Source organism: Petromyzon marinus, chromosome 15 (genome assembly GCF_048934315.1).
Source record: "Petromyzon marinus isolate PM22_M1 ecotype Great Lakes invasive population chromosome 15, UKy_Petmar_22M1.pri1.0, whole genome shotgun sequence".
In the NCBI taxonomy this organism is placed as follows: Eukaryota; Metazoa; Chordata; class Hyperoartia; order Petromyzontiformes; family Petromyzontidae; genus Petromyzon; species Petromyzon marinus.
The window spans coordinates 10,744,167-10,769,300 of NC_133681.1; the positions used below are offsets into that span (position 1 = coordinate 10,744,167).

Below are 25,134 nucleotides of genomic sequence, written 5' to 3' on the forward strand. Positions count from 1 at the left end.
ATGAAGCACAGCACACGAAAGGGGCCCGTCCATAAATGACGTCATGCACCTAGGGGGGGGGGGGAGGTCAGACGTTTGTGACGATGTGTGACAAGGGGGGTTTGAGAAATGTGACGTCACATGAAAATGCGCAACTTTAAATAAATATAGACAACACGTTCTACTTATTTAAATATACTTTTTTATTTTTTGTTATAAATGTTTTCTCCTGCAACATCAGAGTGCAGTGCCACATTAAATACGCACTACAACGACAAAAGTTTAAAGCGATTTGAAGCATGTTTTTTTTTTTGGGGGGGGGGCAGAGCTTTGTGACGTCATATCCAAGGGAGGGGGGTCTGACTTTTTGTGATGCCGTGTGACGAAGGGGGGGGGGGGGTCAAAAAATCGTCCAAAATCGCGTGACGTCATTTATGGACGACCCCAAAGGTGTTGGGTGGCCAGCAACACGCCCGGCCCCCTTTGTCTCCCCAGCGGTGATGTTTACTACTCATTTGAGGCTGAGTCGACCTAGGGGAGGGCCACGGCCGGTTCAGGTAACCGTCACTGGTGTTGGCCATGAGCGAGAATCCAAGTCGAGTGTTCCGGGTTCGTAGCGCATCGTAGCGCTGACCGCTCCCACACAAAGACGGAGGAGATCACCCGTGTGGGTTTAACAGACTGTTGTGGCAAGTGCCGTGAGCGAGCACTTATCGATGGCTGGCACGGCACACGAAAGTGGGTGGGTGGCCAACACCACGCCACAAACACAAAAACACACTCGCGCTAATGCCTGTGAGTAGTTTGTTTTGCTCTCCACTAAGGTGCACAACAGTAGCGCCAAGACAACGATGGCTTAGCGTTAATTAAAATCTACGTTGGTGATTATAGTGATTGCGATGGTGATGATGGCAGTAATTGTGGGGGATTTGAATGTTGGATTCGAACGTATTTCGCACCGTACGTAGCCAAACGTGCTCATCGCAGGTGATGATGACGATTATAATAATCAAGATGCTGCTCTAATTAATGATTATCTACCAATGCCTGGTCGACAAACCGACTTCATGATGATCCACCAACCCATTGCCTCCAAAGCGCTGGATAATAAGTGTGCAACAATGATGTGAACACGTTGCACTTGAAACCACGTAAGGCTGAGCGAGTCACCCCAGGGGAAGCTAAAAACAGGTGTCACTGGCATTTTTCCTGGCAGGGAATTGAACTTAGGGGGGGGGGGGCGTCCATAAATGACGTCACACACCTGGGGGGGGGGTCAGATATTTGTGACGATGTGTGACGAGGGGGTCGGGGGTTTGAGAAATGTGACGTCACATCAAAATGCGCAACTTTAAATAAATATAGACAACACGTTCTACTTAATTAAATAGACGTTTTTTATACGCACTACATGACAATAGTTTAAAGCGATTTGAAGCATGTTTTTTTGGGGGGGAGGGCAGAGCTTTGTGACGCCATATTCAAGGGGGGGTCTGACTTTTTGTGACTCCGTGTGACGAAAGGGGGGGGGGCGGGGATCAAAAATCGTCCAAAATCGCGTGACGTCATTTATGGACGGCCGAGGGGGCCAGGTACATAGCACAATGCTGCGCCCCACCCTGTGACAATTGCTTATACACAGGGTTATCATGCACCATTATGTGGTGTGTACATTTATATATTGCTGTTGTTATGGGTTGTTCACATTGACGCATGTGATTATGCATTGTCATTTAATGGTACTATATATTGTGTATACGTGTTTAAAATGTAAATGATTGGGTTATGTATGATTTAAATAAAATATACTGTGTATAGTGGTAAAACGACTACGCAGAGATGAAATAGCGAAAGTAACAATGCATTTGACGGTAACAGAAAATATTTTCCACAAATTGGATTGTAGAATACCAAGGCATTTACATATGTGGATAAAATATTCACCATTTTAGATCTTCTGATAACATAGTCATTACAACAACAAACTTAAATTAACTCAGGGATTTGTTTGAAGAAGCTACTAAAGGAGGCTGAAACGTTGGGCACAAGAGAAATACCAGCAAAACAAATGCTGTGTACACTAAGTTTGCTAAACTAATTAAGATATTTTTTAGAGAGACAGGATGAAAATTCCATGCAGTATATATAGAATCGCTGGGCATAAGCCCAAATACCTAAATTGTCGATCAGCCAGCAACAAACAGCTCTGTCAAAGTTGTAGCAGGTAAGAGTTAATATGTTTCTTGATTTAAGCAAGGTTACATGATTGCTTGGGACAGGAGGCAACGATAGGGTTAGTATTTACAAGTCAAATTGCTAAAGTCGGGTTGAGATCAAAGTGATTAAATATCGAGGTGAGCAAGTACAAACAACATCGAGTGCTTTTGGAAAATCAAAAGCACCAAAGCAATGTGCCTCACAAAGAATGTTTTTAATTAGTGCATTTTATCTGTAAATGACATTGATCGCAAAGATGGTCACTCACAAAGAAAATAGAACGCAACTTTTAAAAAGTATACAAAGATGCGTGGGGAGTCAAAAATACATTGACCAAAGAACAAATGCAAATTAGGGAAATCATGTTGACTGTTTTAGAAAGTAAAACTATAAACTTAAAGCTATAATAATATTTTACCAGGTAAAGCACACAGAGATATAGCTTTTTTTTAAGTTACCTGGCCACAAATGATAGCTCAACGAAGTGGCTTACCATGTGGACATTTATTGCAGCGAAATACTCTAAACGCATGTTTCTAAATGTGGAGGGGAAAACGGAAGGACCCAGAGAAAAATCCACGCGACCACGGGGAGAACATGCGAACTCCAAATATGCAGGCGTCAGGGTTGGGATCAAACCCACGACCTCCATTATGCCAGGCGAGGTAGTTAACATCTCGCCACTTGGGCACCCGATAGAAAGGGTTGGGACACGTTATAAGAAGGCATGATGGCCCCAATGGCTGGGACTGATGACAGAGTGGCAGCTGAAGGAGGAAACTCACCTGGGAGGATAACCACCACAGGGATGGAGCAATGACATCAGCTCATGTCCAGGACCTAAATGGACTGTTGCTTAGCGAGGTCTCTTCCAGCAGTGAATGGATCATGGCTAAATGATGACGATTAATTTAATTGTACACGATGAAGCGTTGTAGAGATAACCTAAGCCACGAAACAAGCAGGAGAAGTAAATGTTAGCGATATGTGTAAGTTCCAACCAGATAATTGATTAACCAAATGTATATTGCATTTAACATGCACTTTGCTTGCATCACTAGTCACTTAATCTATTTTAGCTGTAATATAAAGCATGTATTTTAAATTATAAAATATTTATAGTATTTTTCATATGCCGTAGCATTTGGAATGTTAAACAGATACACACTTTTTTTTTCTGATTTATAGTTGATATATTCACGCAATTAAAATGGTATTATCTCAAACACACAATCATGGCATCCTTGTTAAAGAATGTGAACATATATTTATCAACGAAAAGATAAATCCATTACTCAATACATAATACACGCAGAATTGTATTAGGCAGCCTATTTATTGGGGACACCAGGGACTTGAATTTAGCATTCACCTCCAAACTTAATTGTTGGTTAGGCTTTGCGGGTTTGATTAGGTCACAAATGCAGAAACACATGATCAGTATCTCTGCATCACGGTGTCTCGCTTAAAATGCCTGCTTTGCCCTCTATCTGAAATTGCCACCGTGAAGGGCAACCAGGAGTTGAAAGACAAACGATACCATCTGATTCCCTTCTGTTGATCTTGTGTGAAGGCTTCAGTTATTTGTTATGAAGTGTCGTGTGGAATGTTTTTGGTATATTTTTCACACATTATTGTCGATGCTGATTTAAAACTATTTGCAGGCGCATACACATTTTTCAGAATCATCAGAGCTTATTTTCAGCAGCGTGTTTTGTTAGTTTTATTATCTGTTTCAAATAAATTTTCATTTCATTATAATGTATTAAACCAGCTGAGAGGACACTGAGATATTATATCTTTGAAAGTCAGACCTAAGTGGATATGACTATGCTATGGTATGTAAAAGTGTGTTTCAATACTCATGAAAGCTTTGTGCAGGGCTCATCTCAATGCTCATTCCTGAGATAGTAGTGTACATTCCACATTCCTGTGATGGGGCCCAGATAGAGTTTATATTTAGGCCACACATGACCTCAGTGTTGGGTCCTCGAGCCCAGACCTCAGCCTCAAGGTTGGCTCAAGGACATTTTCTCAGCTCTCTTTCTTGACCTTCATCTCGCCACAGGTGCTGCACTGCAAGACTTTTGAGGAATTGGGTCCTATTTCAGACTGGTCATGTGCCATTTCTCAGAATGATAACTCTCAGACAATGTTTAGGTTTCTAAAGCTTTCATGAAACCCCCAGAGGAATTCCTACAGAAATACGCGAGCGTGTCCTTTTTGAAGAAATGTGCCTCAAATTAAGGTTAATTTAAGACTACTGTTGTTAATTTAAATGTTTTTTACATTAACTGCAAATTATTGTTCGAAATTATTGTCAATGGCTGAATACAATCCTCAGCCGAGAATACAGTATCCGGCCTAGACCTGCCTGGACACTGGGCTTTACCTAAGAGACCCCAGGCTTCAACCCTGGCCTTGGCTTCGTTAATCAAAGTCTCACAGATATAGGAAGCTTAGTTGATAGGTAATTTTCACACGTACAGCGTGAGCCATTAAAACAATACAGTGCATTGGTTAGAAAATAACCACTAGAGCTATCATATCCGCAACATTTAGGACATTTGAAATCAATATAATTCTTCAGGTTCTTGTCTTTTACAATTTGTAAATTGTATTATGGTAGTTATAATTGGTTGTGTTTTTTCTGTATACATAAGAAAAGGCCAGTTTTCAGAAACAGTGTGCATATGCATTTCAAGTAACCATATGGCTCAGAGTCAGCCAAGTGTCCATTTTCCACTACTGTACTTGACCCGTGTTAAATAATGGTTATAGAGCTCTGTCTGTTTGACTGGGTCTTTGTTTGTGTGTCTGTATGTGTTTGCATGTGTGGGGGGTGGGGGGCGTAGTGTTACGGTTAGCGGGCTGCACAATGAACCCGGTGGCCCGAGTTTGATTCCCGCTCATGGCCAACACCAGTGACGAATATCTGAACCGGTCCTGGGCCTCCCCTAAGTCGACTCAGCCTCAAATAAGTACCTGGTGCAATTGGTAAACATGACCACTTAGGAGACAAATGCAGCCGGGCATGGTGCTGGCCATTCACCCCTTTGTGTGCCGTTCTGGCCTCCATAGGTGCTCGCTAACAGCCCTTGCCCCAATTGTCTACTAAGGCTATGAGGGGGATCTTGATCTTTGCTTGCATGTGTGGGCACAAGCGTCGTGGTGACGTCACCGCCACTTAGTGGCGAATGGCGGTTGTTGTTGTTGGCTACAAACCTGGCGATCTGCATTCAGTTACTCCTCACGACTCACATCAGTGACGAATATCTGAACCGGTCATGGGCTTCCGAATAGGTTGACTCCACCTTAAATGAGTACCTCGTGTTAACATCAGCACTCGGAGACAAAGGTAGCCAGGCGTAGTGCTGGCCACCCACCCCCTCGTGTGCTGTATTCACCTTTGTAGGTGCTCGCTAATAGTGCTTTCCCCAACAGTCTGTTAATGACTGCACAGGCGATCTTTGTCAATGTGTTCGCATGTGTGTGCATTTAGGGAGTTGTGAAAAAGTAGTGCACTTCACAATAATTTATTTGACCATGGTTTGATTCTTGGCCACGTGCAATTCTAGTGATACTTGGCATCTGCACCTCAACATAGGTTGACTCAGCCTAAAAAGAGAACCTGGTGTGGTGTATCAACACAGTAGTTAGCACTACGGAGACGAAGGTATTCAAGTTTGGTGTTCACAGAACCACTTACTCAATTTTTGCATTGTCCTTATTTAGTGAAAAATCATGGATGTGTGTGTCGGTCTGAGGCCATATAAATCCATGTGGTGCAATAGTATTATGGTTCGACACTGTCCTACGATATAAGAATAGGTTGTATCCTTTCTGGCAATAAAACAGGTGTTAAGATATTAAAACACTAAACTGAAACCTTTTGCAATGGCTGGGACTGATACATCAACCACATATACTTGTGGTGAACATGCACAAAAATAAACATGCTCTGGCAGTTTTTGCATTGTCTTTGAAACTGATTGGTCCACACCAGAGACAGCTTTCTTTAGAGCTTAGTCTTAAACAGTGTTAGACCAGAGGATGCCAAACGGCAAACATTAATTCATATTTAAAGTGTGGAAACAAAACAAATTAAACGTGGGACTGGCGTTTTGCTTCTATTTCACAATTATTGCGGCTATTGGCTTCAAGTCGATAAATAAATTAGTGTTTCTTGGCTTGACCATCAACTTAGGCCATATTTTTGTTTGTTCAAGCGTCTGAGTCAGCATGGAATTTTAACACTGCCACCCTAAAGAAGCACAGCAATATGGTATTAATACTGTATTTGATATTCGCCACACTTTTGCATGTAGGTTACATAATGCACAAGGAAAGAACATCCTCGCAGACCCATGTGTGGTCATGGTATGATGCTAATGTAAAGAGACAGTCATTTGGAGACCAGTTGTTGTGTCTGGACTTGACGGATGTCTTGTTCCGCAAGTTCTAGTCCAACGAAACACGGCGCAAATCTATGTACAGTTCACGTGATCCACACAAAGGCAGCCTTGTACCCGCAGCGCGTATATATTTACGTAATACAGAGGAAAAGAAACGGACATTTTATTTCATGAAGAATACATGTTGACCACATGTGGAATCGGCAAGATATGTATTTGCAAATACCCTCAACTTGTAGCAATGCGCTGTCAAACCTAATTATGGCAATCTTCTGTATAAATTAAATATGTATCACTTCCAAGCAGCAGAAAGAACCCATTTCATTATAAAGAGTGTTGAATAGTTTCTGTGCAGATGGCGATGAGACTCCCACAGATACTGGTTTTATTTATGTATTTCTCCCATGCAACATTGCTTCGAATATTTTCATTAAAATATAGATTCTGCACAAGCCATGTTGAGTTTTCCATATAATATGCATCACCATCGTGTGAAAATATATAAATTGTACGTATAAATGTCCACCACTGGCATTCAATTGATAAATTATCGTACATTTAGTTTTTTTGTTAATGTTCTATTTTGCCATTATTCCCAGCATGGAAGACTGCAGCAGGATTCCGCAGATGTCGACTTGGACATTTCCTACGGAGACCGGGTAAATATTCTATTCATTCCCCACCCTTGGCAGAGTTGAATAAAGAGGCGTGCCAACTGTTGAAGTGAAAATGCAAGCTGTTGTACAAAAAGCATTTTCACTAAGGCCGTTTAGAAAGTCTCCTCATGCATTCAGGGTCACTTATTTTGGAAATCGTTTGTTGGAATGGACTCATTCTGCACGTTGTGCATGTGTAGTGGGTATAAATGGAGAGAGAGAGGCTTCTCTGGAGGCAACACGTTTATTATAACAATAACGATAACAGTCCCTGATACAAAGGGGTAATGGCCCCTTCCACCAGATACTCTAGGGAGGTATGTTCTCCGGGCTAGTGTGCCCTACACACTGGAGGAACAGCTCTCATGTCGGTCCTCTGGCTAACGGGGTCTAGGGAGGCTAACTCTGACCCGACCCAGCCAAGGCCCTCGTGTCCTGTCCCTGGCTCCAGGTCTTCAAGGTGGCGTCTTCGGATTTTCAAGTGGACAACAGCACCCGGACCCGTTCAAGGGTCCGGCTTTTATAAACAGTCCCAGCTCTCTCCGCCCCTAGCCACGCCTTCCTTCTCTAACCTTGAAAAGGGACCTGGAGTGTGACGTCATCCCCCCAGCCCCTTCTTGGGGGTCTGGGGTCTGCACCTCTGGTCACGAGCCTCCCTGGGAGTCACCTGAGCCCAATGGCCTGACTTAATCCGGGCAATCTAGTTCGGCCCTTCTTCCGCCCCCTGTTGACACGGGGCCGGTACTACCGGCCAAGAGTAGTGGCGACCGCGCATCGCGCCCAACAGTGCCACTACATCACTCTCCCCCTCATAGCATCCAGCCGTCCCGGCTGCCAACTCTCCCCCCAATGAACAGTGTATTTAACACAACGCAAGCACGTGTGCCTCAACAACCAGCAAAAAAAACACAACAGTAACCCAATCATGAATACCCTAGCCCACCTGTACAATATCTACACTATCTACAAATATACACAAGGAAGAACGACGGGGCCGGGAATAAAAATAATATTGCACGTGCGAACGCCCACGCCCCACCAGTACACGCCAAAACCACAACAGCCACGATGTGCCACCAACCGTTGGCATTACAAAGGTAAGGAAAGGCTTCTGACCGAGACAACCTGCCGGACGTGAAGGTGAACGTGCGGCGTGGTGCTTGTGTGAGTGAAGGGGGGGGTCACGAATATCGAAAAGTCTTAGATCGGGTCCGCATCGCTGGACCACCAGAAATGTCAGGGAGGTTTGGCGGTGGGCCAGCAGAGACCGGCCCTGCATGGGGAACATCCGGACGGGCGGGTGAACACTAGACGTCAGGAGTCACAGGAGCAGCCGGCGTGGACGGCTGCGGAGACTTTACTCTTGCAGCATCTGGGGATACAATGACAGGACTTCGCTGAGAGTTAGACTCCACAGACACGCAACTCGACTCATCGGACACATCACATACACGGCCCCTGCATCGCGGAGATGGAGTGAGAATGCGCGGCACAAGGAAGGTTTTGAGGCGCGATGGGTGAATGTACCAGTACTGCCTCCCCCATTGAACCATAATACACTGCGGGCGGACGACCTGGACGACGTCGACAGGGCCCCTCCAGGGCCTGAGCAACTTTGGCGATGTGGCCAAGGGTACCTGAGGGCAGTGGAGCCAGGCCTTGTCCCCTTTGACCCACACGTGTCCGGATGCACGGAGGCCCCGCAATCGCTTGTTGGCCAATTGGCTCGAATTAGAATTTTCTTTAGCCGCCTCCTGCGCTTCGGCCAACTTCTGGATGTTGATCCGCATGTGTTCCGTAATTTTTTACTTTGAGTCGGGCGATTTGATGCACAACTGCACCTCCACGGGGGTGTTGACATCCCTGCTGTACATTAAATAGAATGGCGAATAGCCGGTTGCCGCGTGAGGTGTCATCCGGTACGCAGCCAGGACCCCAGGAATCTGGAGATCCCAATCAAGTTGCGACTCGCTCACTTGATGGTACCGCATGGAGGTGATCGTCTTATGCAGACGTCTTATGCAGACGCTCAACCATACCGTCCGTTTGCGGGTGCGTGCTCAGCAGGTTGCACACGTCTCACAGCAAGGTGGATGAAAATGTTTCCCTTGGTCGGTCAGCAGACGCTCAGGAACACCTTTGTCCAGGACATAGTCCTGGAGAAAAGCCTAGGTGATGGCCGCCGCCGACTGGTTGGGGAGTGGCCAGGCCATAGGCCATTGTGTGAAACATTCCACCCAAACCTGCAGGTCTTGTTACCCTGGGGGGTGGTGGGAAAGGGTCCAAGGACGTCCAGCACGACAAGCTCATTGACGCGGGACACCTGGATTGACTGCAAGGGCAGACAGGACGGCCTAACTGATGGCTTCCGCCATGCGCACTGGACGCAGCCCTGCAGCAAGTCGGCCACATCCCTTGCCATGCTCGGCCAGAAATCTAGCTGGGGCGTGGCAAGGGTTTTGTGCACCCCCAAGTGCAAAAGGCGCTCGTGGACAGCCCAAACAGCCTTACCCCGCAGGGCATTGGGCACAAAAATGTTGTACCGGCGTGAGCTGCCATCCCATTTCAACAGAAGGCCGTCGCGCAGGATGACGGACGTGAAGCCCACGCGGCTCTTAACCCCATCGGACTGCCCGGTGCGGCGGCGCAACCTGAGGAGAGAACTATCCTCCATTTGTAGGCATCCCCAATCTGCGAGGTTCAGGCCAAGCATTGCATCCCGTACGACCGCCCCATCAGCCTTTACTGAGGAACCCACCTCAGAGGGAACCACTTCGGCCGATGCAGCGAGGGGTGGGGGTGAGCAGTCAACTGGCCGCTTGCAATGCCCCAAGCCCAGGAAGCACGCGCATTTGTTGCTCGTTGGTAACCGCGACAAAGCGTCGGCGTTAGAGTGTTGGGTGCCCTTACGGTAGGTAACCGTAAATGAATAGTCCTGGAGGACCTCGAGCCAGCTGGTCAACACATATTGCGTACTGCAGTGCCGCATGATCCAACCGCACGGTGAAGTGTCTGCAGTACAGATATGGCCGATATTGTTGCGCGAAAAAGACGATGGCTAGCAGCTCACGGAGAGTAACGCAAAAGCGTTGCTCCACCGGAGACAACACTCTGCTGCCATATGCAACAACACATTCGACCCCGTCGATGAACTGCAACAATACCCCGCTAATGTCTGTGTTGCTGGCATCCGTGTCGAGAATGAATGGCACGGAAAAGTTGGGGTAGCGTAGGGGAGGGGCATTTACCAAGGCATCGCAAAGTGAGTTAAACACGGCATCCTCCGCCTACCCCTAATGGGACTTTTAACCCTTGGCCATCAGCGCATGGAGGGGTTTGGCGATGGAAGCCAACCCCACCACAAAGCGACGATAATATGATGGGAAACCGATGAAGCTCCGCACTGCCCCCACTGATGTGGGGGTCGGCCATGTGCAAACACAACTTGTCTTTTCCCGGTTGGTGGCAATGCCTGATTGGCTGACAATATGGCTGAGGTAACGCACGGATTCCCGCAATAGGTGGAATTTTTGGGGCTTGAATATAAGGTTCGCTGCTTGCATTTTAACAAAGACAGCCCTCAAGCGCTCCAGGTGTTCCTAAAATGTGCGGCTAAAGACAATGACATCGTCCAAATATATCAGCCATGAGTCCCACTGTAGCCCAGCGAGGACCAATTCCATCAAACGGTGGAATGTCGCTGGAGCCGAGTGGAGACCCATGGGCAGCCGATTAAATTGAAAAAGGCCCTGCGGCGTACGGAAGGCGGTTTTAGGTTTTGAGGCCTCGTCCAGGGGCAATTGCCATAATCCGTACAAAAGGTCCAACATTGAAAAATAACGTGCCCTCGCTAAGGCGCCCATTGATTCGTCCATTAGAGGAAGGGGATACGCGTCTGCCACCGAAATGTTATTAAGCTTACGGAAATCTACGCGAAATTTGTATCTGCCATCATGGTTTTTAATTAGAACAATTGGGGCCCCCCATGGGCTGTTGGATGGAGAAATGATGTCCGCGGCTAGCATGTCATTGATGGCCAACCTGACATGCTCTTTTTCAGCCGGTCTCGATATGGGTTCTGCCGGATGGGAGCGGCGTCACCTGTGTCAATATGATGGCTCAGTAATTTAGTGCAGCCAATGTCAAATTTACTTTTACAAAAAACGTCGGTAAATTCCCGTAATCGCGTGCGCAATTTACCCCTTTGGGAGTCAGACAGGTTGCCAGCCGCCGAGCAAAGCGAATCCAACCACCGTCCATCGAGGTCAGAGTGCAGTTGCGACTGCGGTACAGCTCCAACGTGGCCCACGGCCGAATCCCCCTGGAGCGCGGGCGTTGCGTGAGAGAGCACAGTACCCTGCGGGATGACGATCGTCCGCAACCCTGCATTCAAGACCTGGATGAAGGGATCCCTATCGCTAGATACCAGAGTCTGTGCTCTGACCAGCTCCAATCCATGCAACGCAGTGTTCGATGGACCCAACAGGATACCCCCTGCTGTCGCCCCTGAATCGAGTGGTTTACGTAACCGAAGGGGAACGAGCATTTGCGCGCCCGGAGGAATGCGCAACGTCTGGGACGCCAACACCTGCACGGTAGCATAGGCCGTGCGCAACCAAGTGGGGAAGGGCAGCAATGACATACGCCGGCCGGAGGGGAGTTCGATGCAACCCTGATCGATCAGAATTTTGATAGGCATTTTACCTAAGAAATCAGTTACTAGTAAGCACGGAACGGCAAGGGACGAAGAGACTAGAATAGGGCCCATCAATTTTACATCACAAATACAAATCTGGGCATTAATCTGGCCAACTATGCCCAATGACCCTCCATTAGCGGCGAAACATGGCACTTCAACGGGGTATAGGGAACGACATTTATTTGGCAAAATGTTGTAAATAAGGTCCGAAATGATGGTTGCTGACGCCCCCATGTCAACCAGAATTCTAAAAGCGAGCCCCTCGATAGATCCAATAATGTCGGAGGACCCCGCGGCCGCGGCAATAACCCTATGGGCCAGCTCCGACCACTGATCCGGTTGGAGCACCCAAATCGGTCTTAACATATTCCAGTCCCCCTACACCCGACGCACGACGAACGTGCGATGCGGCGCAACGAGATGTATGAGGTGAGAGCAGGGGCCAAGTGTGTATGGTGCCGCAACTCGCCTGAGGTTGCTGCGGAGCCGAAGATGAGTGAGGGGCCAATGGCTGAGGTCCAGGAATGTGAGGTCGAGGCACTCGGCAGCCTGATGACACGTGCCCCCGCAGTCCGCAGTTGTAGCAAGTGACGAAGACTCTGTCCAGCCGCGGAGACACCTGTCCCTGCTGTCAGAAATCCCCCTGTTGCGGCCGATCGTCGGCCCTCCAAACCCTGTCTTGGGTTGACGCAAAGGCCTGGTTGGGTTGCGACTCCTCCGATGAACTGCAAGTTTCAGCCAGCGCAGCACAGGCCACCAGACCTGTCTCCCTCTGGAGGAGCAAGTGCACCTGGATGCATTTAGCGACGCGCAGGGAGCACAGGTCCTCGTCGTCCACAGCGTGTATAACCACACGCAATTCCAATGCCAGCGCCAGCATTTTCTCCAAGAAGAGAGCGTCGATGCCCTCGTGGTCCATACGGGGAAAAGCGGCCTTTGCCAAGGCCAATAACGCGCTGAGGAAGGTGAGGGGAGTTTTGGACTCAACCTTCCACCGTGCAGCAAAACGATGGCGTGTGTCTGACGGCGGTCCGTAGATTGCAGCCATCTGTTGCAGCGCCTGCTGCAACGTTGAGCGATCCGCCCGCGGAATGTTGATGAGGGTGGCCAGAGCGTCATCGTCCAGGGTGGCTGGGAGTGCTCGTAGCGCCTCCACCTCCATCCACCCCGCCATCTCGCAGTTGGAGAGGAAGCGTCTTTGAAAAGCCACCCAGTCGCCTCCCATCGCGGAAAACTCCTTGAGGACGGGCAGGCGTTTCTGAATTGATGGCACACGTCCCGCTGACAGCTACTCCTCTTCATTCTTGGTGGGACCTGCACCGCCATCCGCAGGAAAGATGGCGGCCCCTTGTGCTGGTCGCGCTTTAGATGATGCGGTGATCCTGATTGGTGGGGACTGTGTCCGGATGCTCCGTAGGTTCCATGGTGCCCGTGGCTTCCGGCGAAGCTCCCCCACCTTCGTTGGGAGTTTCAAATTCTTGGGCGGGAACTATAGAAGCGGTGGCGGGAATTGCAGCTCCCTGCAGGTCTGCTTCTCCCTCCTCCGCTGGCTCCCCGCGATGAATCTCGTCGAGGATGGAGGCCGCGGCATGCAGGAGTTCGGCGAGATTGGAATGCGCCATCCCAAGTGCCCTCCCCACTGGTGGTGAGCCGCCACGTGACCGGGCAGACTGCAGCTCAGCCAGCAATGCATCTTCACCATCTGCCAGGGCTGTCAACCCCAGGGCTGTTGTTTCGTCGTCTTCTTCATCCGGAGCCCTGGTACAAAGTTTTCTTCTCGTCTCCATGCTAGCTAACTATTTGGCCACTTCTGTCACCAGTTGTAGTGGGTATAAATGGAGAGAGAGAGAGGCTTCTCTGGAGGCAACACGTTTATTATAGCAATAGCAGTCCCTGACACAAAGGGGTAACGGTCCCTTCCACCCGATACTCTAGGGAGGTATGTTCTCCTGGCTAGCATGCCCTACACACTGGGGGAACAGCTCTAGTGTCGGTCTTCCGGCTAACAGGGTCAGGGAGGCTAACTCTGACCCGACCCAGCCAAGGTCCTCGGGTCCTATCCACGGGGCTAACTCCGACCCGACCCAGCCAAGGTCCTCGGGTCCTGCCCCTGGAACCATGTCTTCAGTGTGGCGTCTTTGGATCTTTAATTGGAGAACAGCCGCTAGACCCGTTCAGCCGTCCGGCTTTTATAAACAGTCCCAGCTCTCTCCGCCCCTAGCCACGCCTTCCTTCTCGAACCTTCGAGAGGGACCTGGAGTGTGACATCATCCCCCCAGCCCCCTCTTGAGGGTCTGGGGTCTGCACCTCCGGTTACGAGCCTCCCTTGGAGTCACCTGAGTCCAACGGCCCGACTTAATCCTGGCAATCTAGTTCGGCCCTTCTTCTGCCCCCTGTTGGCACTGGGTCGGTACTACAGGCCAAGAGTCGTGGTGATCGCGCATCGCGCCCAACAATGCAACTACACATGTAGCGTGTGTAGAATCCACAGATTTAACAAGAGTGTGAGCTAAATTAATGGGGAAGCATTGCTCACCCTGCTGTGGAAGGACACGGTCACAGATCAGTGTGTTTAATTACGCATTACCTAGGGTCATCAAAGCTGTAACAATGTGGTTATAAAGATTGCACGCACTCGTATAATTAAACAAACTTCAAACCCATATGCGGAGTTTAACTCCTATATTTGTGGGCGGGGGGGGGTTCACTTTGTTCCTCACATTAGGGATCGCGGGTGGATATAATTAAATTGTTTATAATCTTAATTATAATTATAAACTGCTGAGAATAAATACAGGTGTCCACTTTGAGGGGGGCATTGTCTCCCCCACAAACTCTGCCCATGTTTAAACCCTATCATGAATGCACTTATTATGTCATTAATACTGTAAATTAAATATAATCACCATCAACCATGGTCAATCCACTGCTGGACAAAGGCCTCACCATTAAGAATGCATATTTCAAATATATTCGATATTATATTTGTGTGACTTTTATTACCACATTTCATTCTGAAAGTGCATTGCCTGTCCCTTGCATATATTGTATTCGTTACACAATATATTGCCACCACACATGTGTGTGTGTGTGCACTATAAAGAACGGTGGCAATAGAAGTTAGCACATCACATTACTATCCTATTAACTCCTTATACAATTCCTGTCAATGATGCTCAATAGCAGTGTACATTTTCATCTAAATATAACCTTGGTCTCCTCCAGGTTCACCCACCCTAGAGTGAGTACCTGTTTTTGTTTTGTGTGACTATCAGCAACTGAGAGATGAGGGCACCGTACTGGCCTTTACACGTCGTGTGTGTGTGTTGGTGCTGGCATTGGTAGGTGCTCACTAAAGTGAGTACATTGATATTATATAACACTTTCAGGGGCCTTTTATCTTCATGCTTCTGAGTGTTTTTATATTAATGAGAATAACATTAGTTTTCCTCAACCTTGAACCCAAAACCCATTTGTGGAATCCCAACCACTTTCCAATTTAGAAGGCAGACTTAACTTTACCTCAGCACAGTTGGCTACATTTGTAGTTTGACATTTTAAGATACTTAATTAGTTCCCACACATTTTCTTTCCTCTCTTTTTGCTGCCAACTTATCTTTGAAAAGAGCATTCTTCATCTATCTTTACTTCTTTGAAGTCATAAAGGTCTTTCTTGCAAAAAAAAGAGCAATTTTAATGTCAAGGTCATTATGCTGTACGGAATTGCAAAGGATGCTATCTTGCCACTTAGCCAGGTGGAGGCCATCGCCTACACAATGATAACCACACTGTTGCGCTCACAGATTATAAAAAGCATGGACTTCTTTGAAATGGCACAGCCTGCAAAGAGCCAAAACCAGACTCGGAACACCATTTCTCGTCCAGATAATATGCTTTCCCCCAGTACATTCTCTGAGGTTTAGGGTTCTATCCAAATCAGACAAATCTGAAATCCAGCTAATGCGTGTGTCAAGTCAGTGTCCCCCATGCTCAAGCGAGTGTTGGGGCTGCACTAGCCCTAAGCTAGTAACGAGTCCCCAACCAGGACAATACATCTGAATCGTGTTGTGACTTGAGCACTCAGCCAACAATGCATCACTTGTATATATAGAAGATAAAGGTGCAGCCCTGCAGTTAATTGGTCACGCCACTGCTGGCAAAAAGGATTTCACGAGAAAGTGCTGTACAGAGCTCCTCTGAAGGGCATTTGGCCTCGTCTTCCCATGCTGGCCAAGAAGAGCTGAAAGTGTATATGCTCTACCACACCATATGCGACCTCCCAATCAACGAACTGTGGCATACCTTTTTACACTGCTGGGTGGAAATGGTCCGGGGAATGAGGAAGCGGGACCATTGTTTCAACTAAGGTGCTGGGAGAATGAACTCTTGACCTCTGGATTACAAGTTCAATGTCCTTACCATTGCACCACGACAACATCCTGGGGTGGCTATTTAACGTCTATTTAACTTAAAATACTGATTTGGAGGTGGCTGTTTTGGCTCTACAAATACTTGTTGCCGAATATATTGTTTCTTTTGACTAGCTGCTGAGTGTTATGATCATATACCAGTCGATTATTTTTGTATAGCACGATTGCCAATGGCATGTGATGGCATATTGAGAATAGTGGTCGTAAATTTCCGTAATGAAACGCATTTATTTAATTATTTTTATTATTATGAAGTGGTGCATTCATGAATGAAAATCAAAGTTTACGTATGAATATTAGAAAGCAGAGCCATTGCTATATTTTGTATTCCATGCATATGAAGTAATATTAATGCAAAAAAAATACTTTACACTGTTATGGCACCCAGCGCTTTATGAAGATGACATGCCACGCATCGCAGATAAACATGTGGGAAATGTGCTTGGTTTAATTGGCTGTGGCATGCACTGCTGGGCCTCTGGAGAAGAGAAAGGCAATAAAATGCTTGATTAGGGGGTGTCTCACAGTGCAAGCAGGTTTCAAAAGAAGCCGATTGTTTCGGTGCAAATGTCAGTGCAAGCTGTTGCTCCTGCTCCCAATTTGTTAAATAAGGCCATAATGTCCTTATTTTTTTAGCACAACATGTGCTTGCGCATTGTTCTAAATTGCTGATGCAACTCACGGAGATGCTTTATTTTGGTGCCAAGAGACTCATTAACACACTTTCCAGTATGAATTCTCATCGCACGCAGTGCTACGAAGTTGGTGGCCGTAACGCAGCACGCATGCGGCTGCAATCCCAGGATAGCTTGTTGATATCTGTCCGCTTGCAATCCTCCTGAAGAGACTGATTATTCTATTTGTATAATAGATGGGTAGGTAGATCCGTGCAAAAAAAAAATTGCTGTTTTTGGAGATAAAATCACTGTAAAAAAAAAATCCATAACCTTTCAAACGTGTGGATTTTTAAATGCTGCCAAAATGTTGGCTGTGCTTTCCCAATTGACAACGAAAGAGGGCACTTTTTGTATATATGTGTGCGTGCTTAAGTGCATGAATGTTCTTGTGTCATTTTGTACATGCCGTGTACAAAATCAGATAGCATTTGAAAGCGAAAAAATATATTGCCGTAGGGCACATGTTCCTTAACTTTTATCTGTATGGTTATCACGCATAGCATGCAATATTTATTTTCCTTATACATTATGCACTGGCAGGCTCAGAAATAGGATTTAGTAAGCTCACCCAACCTTTAATGTGCCTCAGCCTATCAGTTTATGAAGTGGTCATGCCGACTATTTATATTAATATTTTAATAACTTCAGGGAGTTATTTATTTCACCCATGCATCTACCTGGAGAGCATAACTATTCCCAAACAAATTACCTAATATGCATTTACATGGGAATGTTTTTTTTTTACTCCACACGTAATGTATGAAGTAAGAGTCAAGAGTTTTCACAGCTGAATTCCAAGTGTTTAATTTTCATTATAGGCACCTCCAGGCGTTATGTTCTTTCTCAATTATGGCATTACTCTATCACTAGAAGACAAAGATGGTCAATAATCTGAATGTCAAGTCTCAGAATTTTTTTCAGGGGCCCAGTCTAAAACCTTAGCAGACTGAGCTTGCAATTCCAGAGGTCACGAGGTCAATCTCCCGTCATGGCTTTTGAAATAATGGGCAAGCTTCTTAATCCCCCTGCCTCTGTCCAACCAGCAGTATCAACTTCTTTGGTTCTTTCGGTAAAGTCACGTGGAATGAGAATACTGTCGTCCCGACAGTTCTGTTCTTTCACCTGTTGAAGGCTACTTGTGTTGTGGCCGAAACGTCGTGAGAATTTTATTGTCTTATTTTATTTTATTATTTTATTATCATTCTACGTGACTTTACCGAAAGAACCAAAGAGGATGAATCCTTGCAGTCACGAAAGCTTTAAATCGAAATTCAGCAGTATCAAGTCGGCCAGTGGGTCGTGTGGTGGAGTAAAGTGTGGGTAAGATGTGTGTACTGCCACCTCTTGCAAGACATCTGGGCCATCTTCCCAGCAGTGGTGTGAGCAAATAATTGCACGGCTGCATCTTTACTTGTTACGAATACATTATGCATTTAGGTTACTAGTTTGAAGCATCTACGGTTTGCATGTTGTATCTCTTCAGCACACTAACGCTTGCAGGGGTTCCTTTGTTAGCTACATTTGCGATGAGTAAAGCATTATGCACCGCTGCTAAAATGTCACAACAAATCACACATCTCGGGCAGTTATCTGGCTTTAAAATTACATGCATTTTAGTGGATCATATTCCAATGGCTTTGTAGTGAAATTGTATTCCAATAATTTACTTTGTATTCCAATAATTAACAACTTTAATCAAATGCAAGTTAACAATAAGGCAAACGTGCTTTGATTACCGATCATTTCAGCACTGCGGTGGCAAGATGTTAACTACCTCGCTTGGTATAGAGGAGGTCATAGGTTCAACCCCGACCCTTACGCCTGTATATTTGGAGTTTGTATGTTCTCTCTCCCCGTAGCCGCGTGGATTTTTCTCCCGGTGCTCCTGTGTTTTTCTCCATGTTTAGAGTATTTGGCTTTTGATACATTTCCACATTCTAAGCCACATCGTTGAGCTAAGATTTGTGGCCAAGTCGCTTCTGAAAAAGATGTATGTAGCTCAGTGGGCCATACCTGGTAAAATAAAAAGTTCATTTTAGTTTATTTCTGCTGTGACAACCGTAGTACAAATAAGTGATGCAAACACAGGTCGATCCATTTATAGATACCCCACTGATTTCTAATTGCCCTCTTACTTTCTGCTCCACAGAATATCTTACAGAGATGGCTGTGTTAAAATATGTAATAGATGCATTGAGATCGGTGAAATTTTGGTGTCTCCATAATTAAAACCGACCATTTTATTGTGATATTTAGAAATGTTTATATAGGAACATCATTCGCAACTTATAAACACGATACTTTATAACATAATTAACCTCCACTTTCAACATCCAACTGTATACATGTTTTTTTTTAGCTGCACCTGTAGATAATGTATGTAATATGCATTGGGCTCTATGGTGCAGAGTCTTGATGAGGGAATTCTTCACATCAATTCCATACACCCAGCCATCAGATTTACCATGGAAGTCGGAAAAGATGGCAAGCTACCTTTTTTGGATGTCCTAATAAAAAAGAGACCTGATGGTTCAATGAGCCACTCTGTCTACAGGAAAACTACCCATATGGATGCTTACCTGAAACCGGATTCCCACCACCATCCATCCCAGAATAATTCCCTCATCAAGACTCTGCACCATAGAGCCCAATGCATATCCGACCAGGAACACATAGCCAGTGAACTCAAGCACGTACACCAAGCTCTTAAGGCTAATGGTTACTGCGACTACACAATCCGCAAAGCTATCACTCCAACCATGAAGAAGGATCCTCTTGAGGAGCCATTCAAAACCATCACTTTACCCTACATTGCGGGGATCACAAAAAAGATCTCCAAAAATATTGAATAAACACAAGATCCAGGTCCGATTCAAAACATTACATAAAATCCGTGATCTGGTTCCGTCTGTAAAAGATGTGATTCCGGACATACAGTACCCTGGCGTCTACAAACTAAGTTGCCTCTGTGGTAGTAGTTACATTGGAGAAACCAAACGACATGTCTCGGACCGCATGCGTGAACACAAAGCAGACCTAAAACACGGTAGGACCAACACCTCGGCCATGGCAGATCACTGTTATAATTCAGTAGGCTCACATGACATTGACTTCTCCAAGACAGAGGTTCTCTGCAAGCCATCTGGCTACCATGAGAGATTCGTTCATGAGGCTATCCACATATACAAACACAGACAATTTCAACCGAGAAGATGGATTCTGGTTAGCAATCATTGGAAGGATTCGATAAACCATTTTAATTGATTGTTCACGCTTACGGTGGCTTTCAGACCGCATCCATTATTTTCGTCTCCCCCCCCTTCTCTTTTCCGAACATAGATGGACTCGTCCATCTGGATAACTGCCAAATCGCTCTCCGTGGTGCTAACGTAAAAAAACCCCACTTTTTTCAAATTGTCTTGCTGTGGTTTTCACACCTGATGATGATTGCTTGTGTTGTAGTCGAAACGTCGTGAGAATTTTATTGTTTTATATTTTTATTATTTTATTGTTTCCCTTCTACGTGACTTTACCGAAAGAACCAAGGATAATAACAAGCTAATTATTTACATTTGCCATTACCTAATACAAATTGAAAAAGAGACTTGTGATACACCTTTAAACATGGATTATTGGACGGCCTGGGAACTGCAGTTTCAAAACATTAAATCAATCCATTGTAACACGTGAAGAAGTCATAGCCAGGTGCGAACCAGTGTGAGGCAGTTAAGGTGGTGATTACTTGGGAAACGGGGTTTGTTATGGCCAGGAAATGTATCATCACTATGTGTTTCATTGTACAGCCTTGTACAGGATAATACTTTGTCTACTTATTTAGAGCATTGTTGTAGTGTTTTCCCATTATGGTGGCTTGTAAAAAGGTTTCATGGCTTCAAGTAGACGAAAAAAATAACATGCACCTTTTATATACTGGATTTTAAAAGGTGCATCGCAAATTTGAGTGAAACCAAAGCCATTGGTGCTCATATTTTAAAGTATGTTTAGGACGCACAATTATATTTAAAATATAAGGTATTCAAAGCAAAATGCATTTCTTATAAACTGTCAGTATTGTGTCACTGAGCCATGAAATTGCAGCCGTGCTTATTGGGATAGAAGCAGCTGCGATATTTTAAACCATTGGGCTATGCATCAGCAAGAAAAACAAAGTTTATACCATCAGGGGGCTCGGGAGACATTGCATTACTAAGACAAATGTGCTGGAAATTCCTACACATGGCTACATTCTGTTTCATAGCCTGCCTAATGGTTCCTGTGCTCACAAACAGAAATATATTCTGCTGCATTCTAGGTTAATGCCGTTTATTTTCGTGTCGAGCCATCAACCTTGCTTTGAATTGCAATCCCTTCTCAAGCTTTACATTTTAATATGCAGTTTGTGTAATGCAGAGCTGCGCGTGCCGCCTAATTCGATGCAATAATCGAATGCTCAAAGAGCCGTGCATAACGAAATGGCTACGTGTTTGGTGCTCTCTTCTGCACGACGCAATTAAACTCTGCAGTCTTCTTGACGGATGGTTAGAAAAAGTAATGGAATTTTAATTGTGCAATTGTGGGTGTTTTGGGTGGATGTGACCACTTGACTGTACGCAGCCGGGAGGTGGCTTGATACCTTGCCCAGATGACCTACACCACCTGCAGAGGTTAAAGTCGCAGCTCACGTGCCATAGTGATAGTGCTTATTAAGGGAATTTGGGACAAACACTACAATATGCAGAAGTTGAAGAGGGGGGGGGGATACACTGGCCTGCAAATGTAATGCCTGTGGAAATATAAAATATTGATCAAATTTTCTTTGGTAGAATTGTGTTTTGGTGACACCAGACTGAAGATAGCCTTAGCAATTTACTTTTATGGTGATTGTTTTTTATGTTATTAAAAAATAACATCAAAACAAGGCTGTGTCAACCTTTTTCATCGTATATATATCATTTTATTCAATTTATTCAGGGGTAAGACAATACTCGATGTGGTGACATTTCGTCTGACAGGATTTTATAACAACTCTTCAGTTGTGATGATGGTTTGTTGATCAAAGCATACAAATATATCATTTTCATATTCTACTGTTGATTCATGCAAATGTGATATTTCGTCTATATTTTTCACAGAATTACCAAGACCTCGAAGGAATGCCTTTTCCAGAAGGCCCATTCCGATCCTCTGTGAGTGCCTTAACTCTGCCTGCAGTTAAGCATGAATAATGTACTTTTGATCAGTGTTATAATTATTATTGTTTATTTATGTTTACGTGCAGTAAATGGATGTCCCATTCATACTGAACCACAATTGTCAAAGAATGCAAACAAAAGTTTTCCCTTAATTAACGTAAAACTAATAAATTATTCATTGCAGTTTCTCTATTTAAACGATCAACAAATTGGTGATGCCACGTTGGCAGTGGTGCACAAGCACAAATAACACAAACAATCTCAACATGTTTGCTAAAAGGAAAAATGTATAATAGGTGACGTTTCGGAAATGACCCTTCCTCATAGCACAAGAAGGGCAATTGCAACACAACGCCACACCCTTCTTGATGATGAAGATGGTGTTGAAAAGTATGAATAAGATGATAGCACCGACAATAATGATATATAGATTATTATTATTATGATGATGATTCTATATTCGTGCTCACGATACTGTTAAATGAATGCTGCTGCACATGATGATGAAGAAGAAGATGATGTTTATGCAGAAGAGGAAGTATTCATCGTAAAGCCACGCTAAGTCTTCAATTCATGTTTAGTGTTTGGCATTTGGGTGGATATTTGAGTACCCAGAGAAAATCGACACATGAGGGAGTTTCATTCAAAGCTCCACTCAGATATAGTCAATAATCCATTGCTGTTCTAAAATCATCGGGCCATCTCCCAGCCCAGCAGGTTTAAGAATTGCTTAAATCACCATATTTGCATAAAACTTCTACAATTGGCAACTCTGCCCTAACTGCAACACACTTTGGGCAATTTCGCAATTGTGCAATAATTCGTGGGGGATTGGTTTTGCTTTTCAATGGCCATGCATGAAATGCCAGGTGCAAAATCTTCTCGATTTTATGTGTAATTGGCCATCATTCTGCGAAAAAAGTGGCAAAACGATGGTCCAAATAGCTACATGAATCAGGTCCTACAAGATGAAAGCTCAACCAGGATTGACTCCGCTATTATCTATATGGAATCAATAAAAAAAAAACACCTGCTGTGTACCTGCTTTGTTGGAATCTAAAAGTGGCTGGCTCGTGGCAAGGCTTCTCCCAACTATAGTTGTGTGGATTTTCCACCACTGGTTTAGAACTATGACCAAATGTAACCGCTGGCCAATGGGTTATCATACTGATACTCATTTGAAAAAAAAAAAGGCTGATTCATTCTTAGAGAGGCAAAATCTACATCCATAATTAAAATGTATGGTTTGAAGTGCAAAAACCTGCTGCTAAATGCTGTTACTTTTCATTATCCAAAGTGCAGTGAATGTCAGAACTGCAGATGTTAATTCAGTAGGATATAAAGGCTGTAAATGTTTATTTTTTACCTTGCTAAATTACCTTTTCTGGCATATAAACCTTTGGCTACAACATTTTATTTACACGTCATGTTGAAAAGAAAGTAATTATCTGTTAATGCATTTCCATTCCCGTTGTCTAGAGTTGGCCTGGTTATCATGGCGAGGGATTTTTAAAAGGAGAAAAGGTATTTTAATGTTTTTTTTCTTTCAACACAATAATGCTGAAAAATATATTATATATATTTTGAAATGTTAACTATATACAGTAGGTTTGCAAAAAGGGATTATTTACATAAATTAAATGTCTATATATTACAAACAGAGAAATGTCGCAGGGCATCCGATTGCTTTCTGTTATCACAAATCTATTAATAATGTTGTTGTTGGTATTTTATTATTTATAGCCCCTTGCTGGATGAAGGCCTGCCCGTGCTGTGTTGGTTGTGTTGGTTGTTTGACCATGTTGGGAGCGGTATCGTAATGGTTAGCACACTGTTCTGTGAATCTGATGACCCAAATTAAATATCCCCCTCACAACCCATAACAGTAATGAATATTTGAACTCGTCCTGGGCCTTATGTGCTTCTCCTATGGGGGATCTTCGTTTTTGTCTATCGACCATGCTTCACCACGCTGGTCAGTCTGAGTTGGTGAAGAGAGCTAGGGAGACCCATACTTGGATCAAATATCCCTCGCCGCCACTACTGTTAGAGTGGCCAGGAATCGAACTCATCTCGCCGGGTTCATAGTGCAACGAGCTACCCCACGTATTAAACCGTATCTGAGAATGATAAGCCTTTATTAATATGTAAATGTGCCTATTTACATGGGTAAAATAAGGAATGGTGGAATTATTTTGGTAATTTTGGTAAATAGGGGATAGAGCAGTGGCACAGTGGTTTGTGCACTGCACACTGAATCTGGCAATCTGAGTTCAATTCCCAGCCATGGCTACTTCAATAGCGCATGACATCTGAATCGGTCCGGAGTTCCTCCTAACACTCCCATCCCCCACCCACCACTTAGCTACCCGCCTTAAATAACAACGAACCATTTTGGTAAAGTATGGTCAAACAATCCCTGGCGTTGAAATGGCATGCGGCTGCCTTAATCCGGCAGTAGATTAACAAAGGGCTGTAAATATTTATAACGGTCCTTCTATACATGGAGACTGATGAAAAACGACAAAACTAGTTAAACATTTCCAATTAATATGGAAATTGTCACCACATTTTTATTTCTGTTCAAGTTTTACTTTCCTTGTAAGAAATGTAGATACTTTTATAAATTACATTGCCCATGGCAAGAACAGGATGATTATTAATGTCTTATCTTTTATTATGTGCTGTACATACATGCAACTATACATGTAGGATAGAAAAGCGAGAGCAACATCACTTTGTAAAATAATTTCACCGATAAACATGTAAAGGGACCCGTGATGGACTTTTGGCTGAAACAGTGAGTCGTGTGCCCTTGACTTTCTCAGCTTCAATCCATTTGTTGAAACTCAAAATAGTTTGTTTTAGT

At 44.7% G+C, this 25,134-nt stretch overlaps 1 protein-coding gene across 4 annotated transcripts in view; it reads left to right on the plus strand.

Annotated features, from left to right (window-relative positions):
- The window catches only part of LOC116942653 (uncharacterized), a 179,357-nt gene that overhangs the window by 49,466 nt on the left and 104,757 nt on the right, over positions 1 to 25,134 (plus strand). For all 4 annotated transcript variants that reach the window (XM_032954834.2, XM_032954835.2, XM_076067281.1 and 1 more), the window contains exons 10-12: positions 7,211 to 7,270; positions 22,206 to 22,259; positions 23,745 to 23,789. In XM_032954834.2, coding sequence (XP_032810725.2) covers positions 7,211 to 7,270; positions 22,206 to 22,259; positions 23,745 to 23,789 — 159 coding nt within the window. The remainder of the gene's footprint in view (positions 1 to 7,210; positions 7,271 to 22,205; positions 22,260 to 23,744; positions 23,790 to 25,134) is intronic.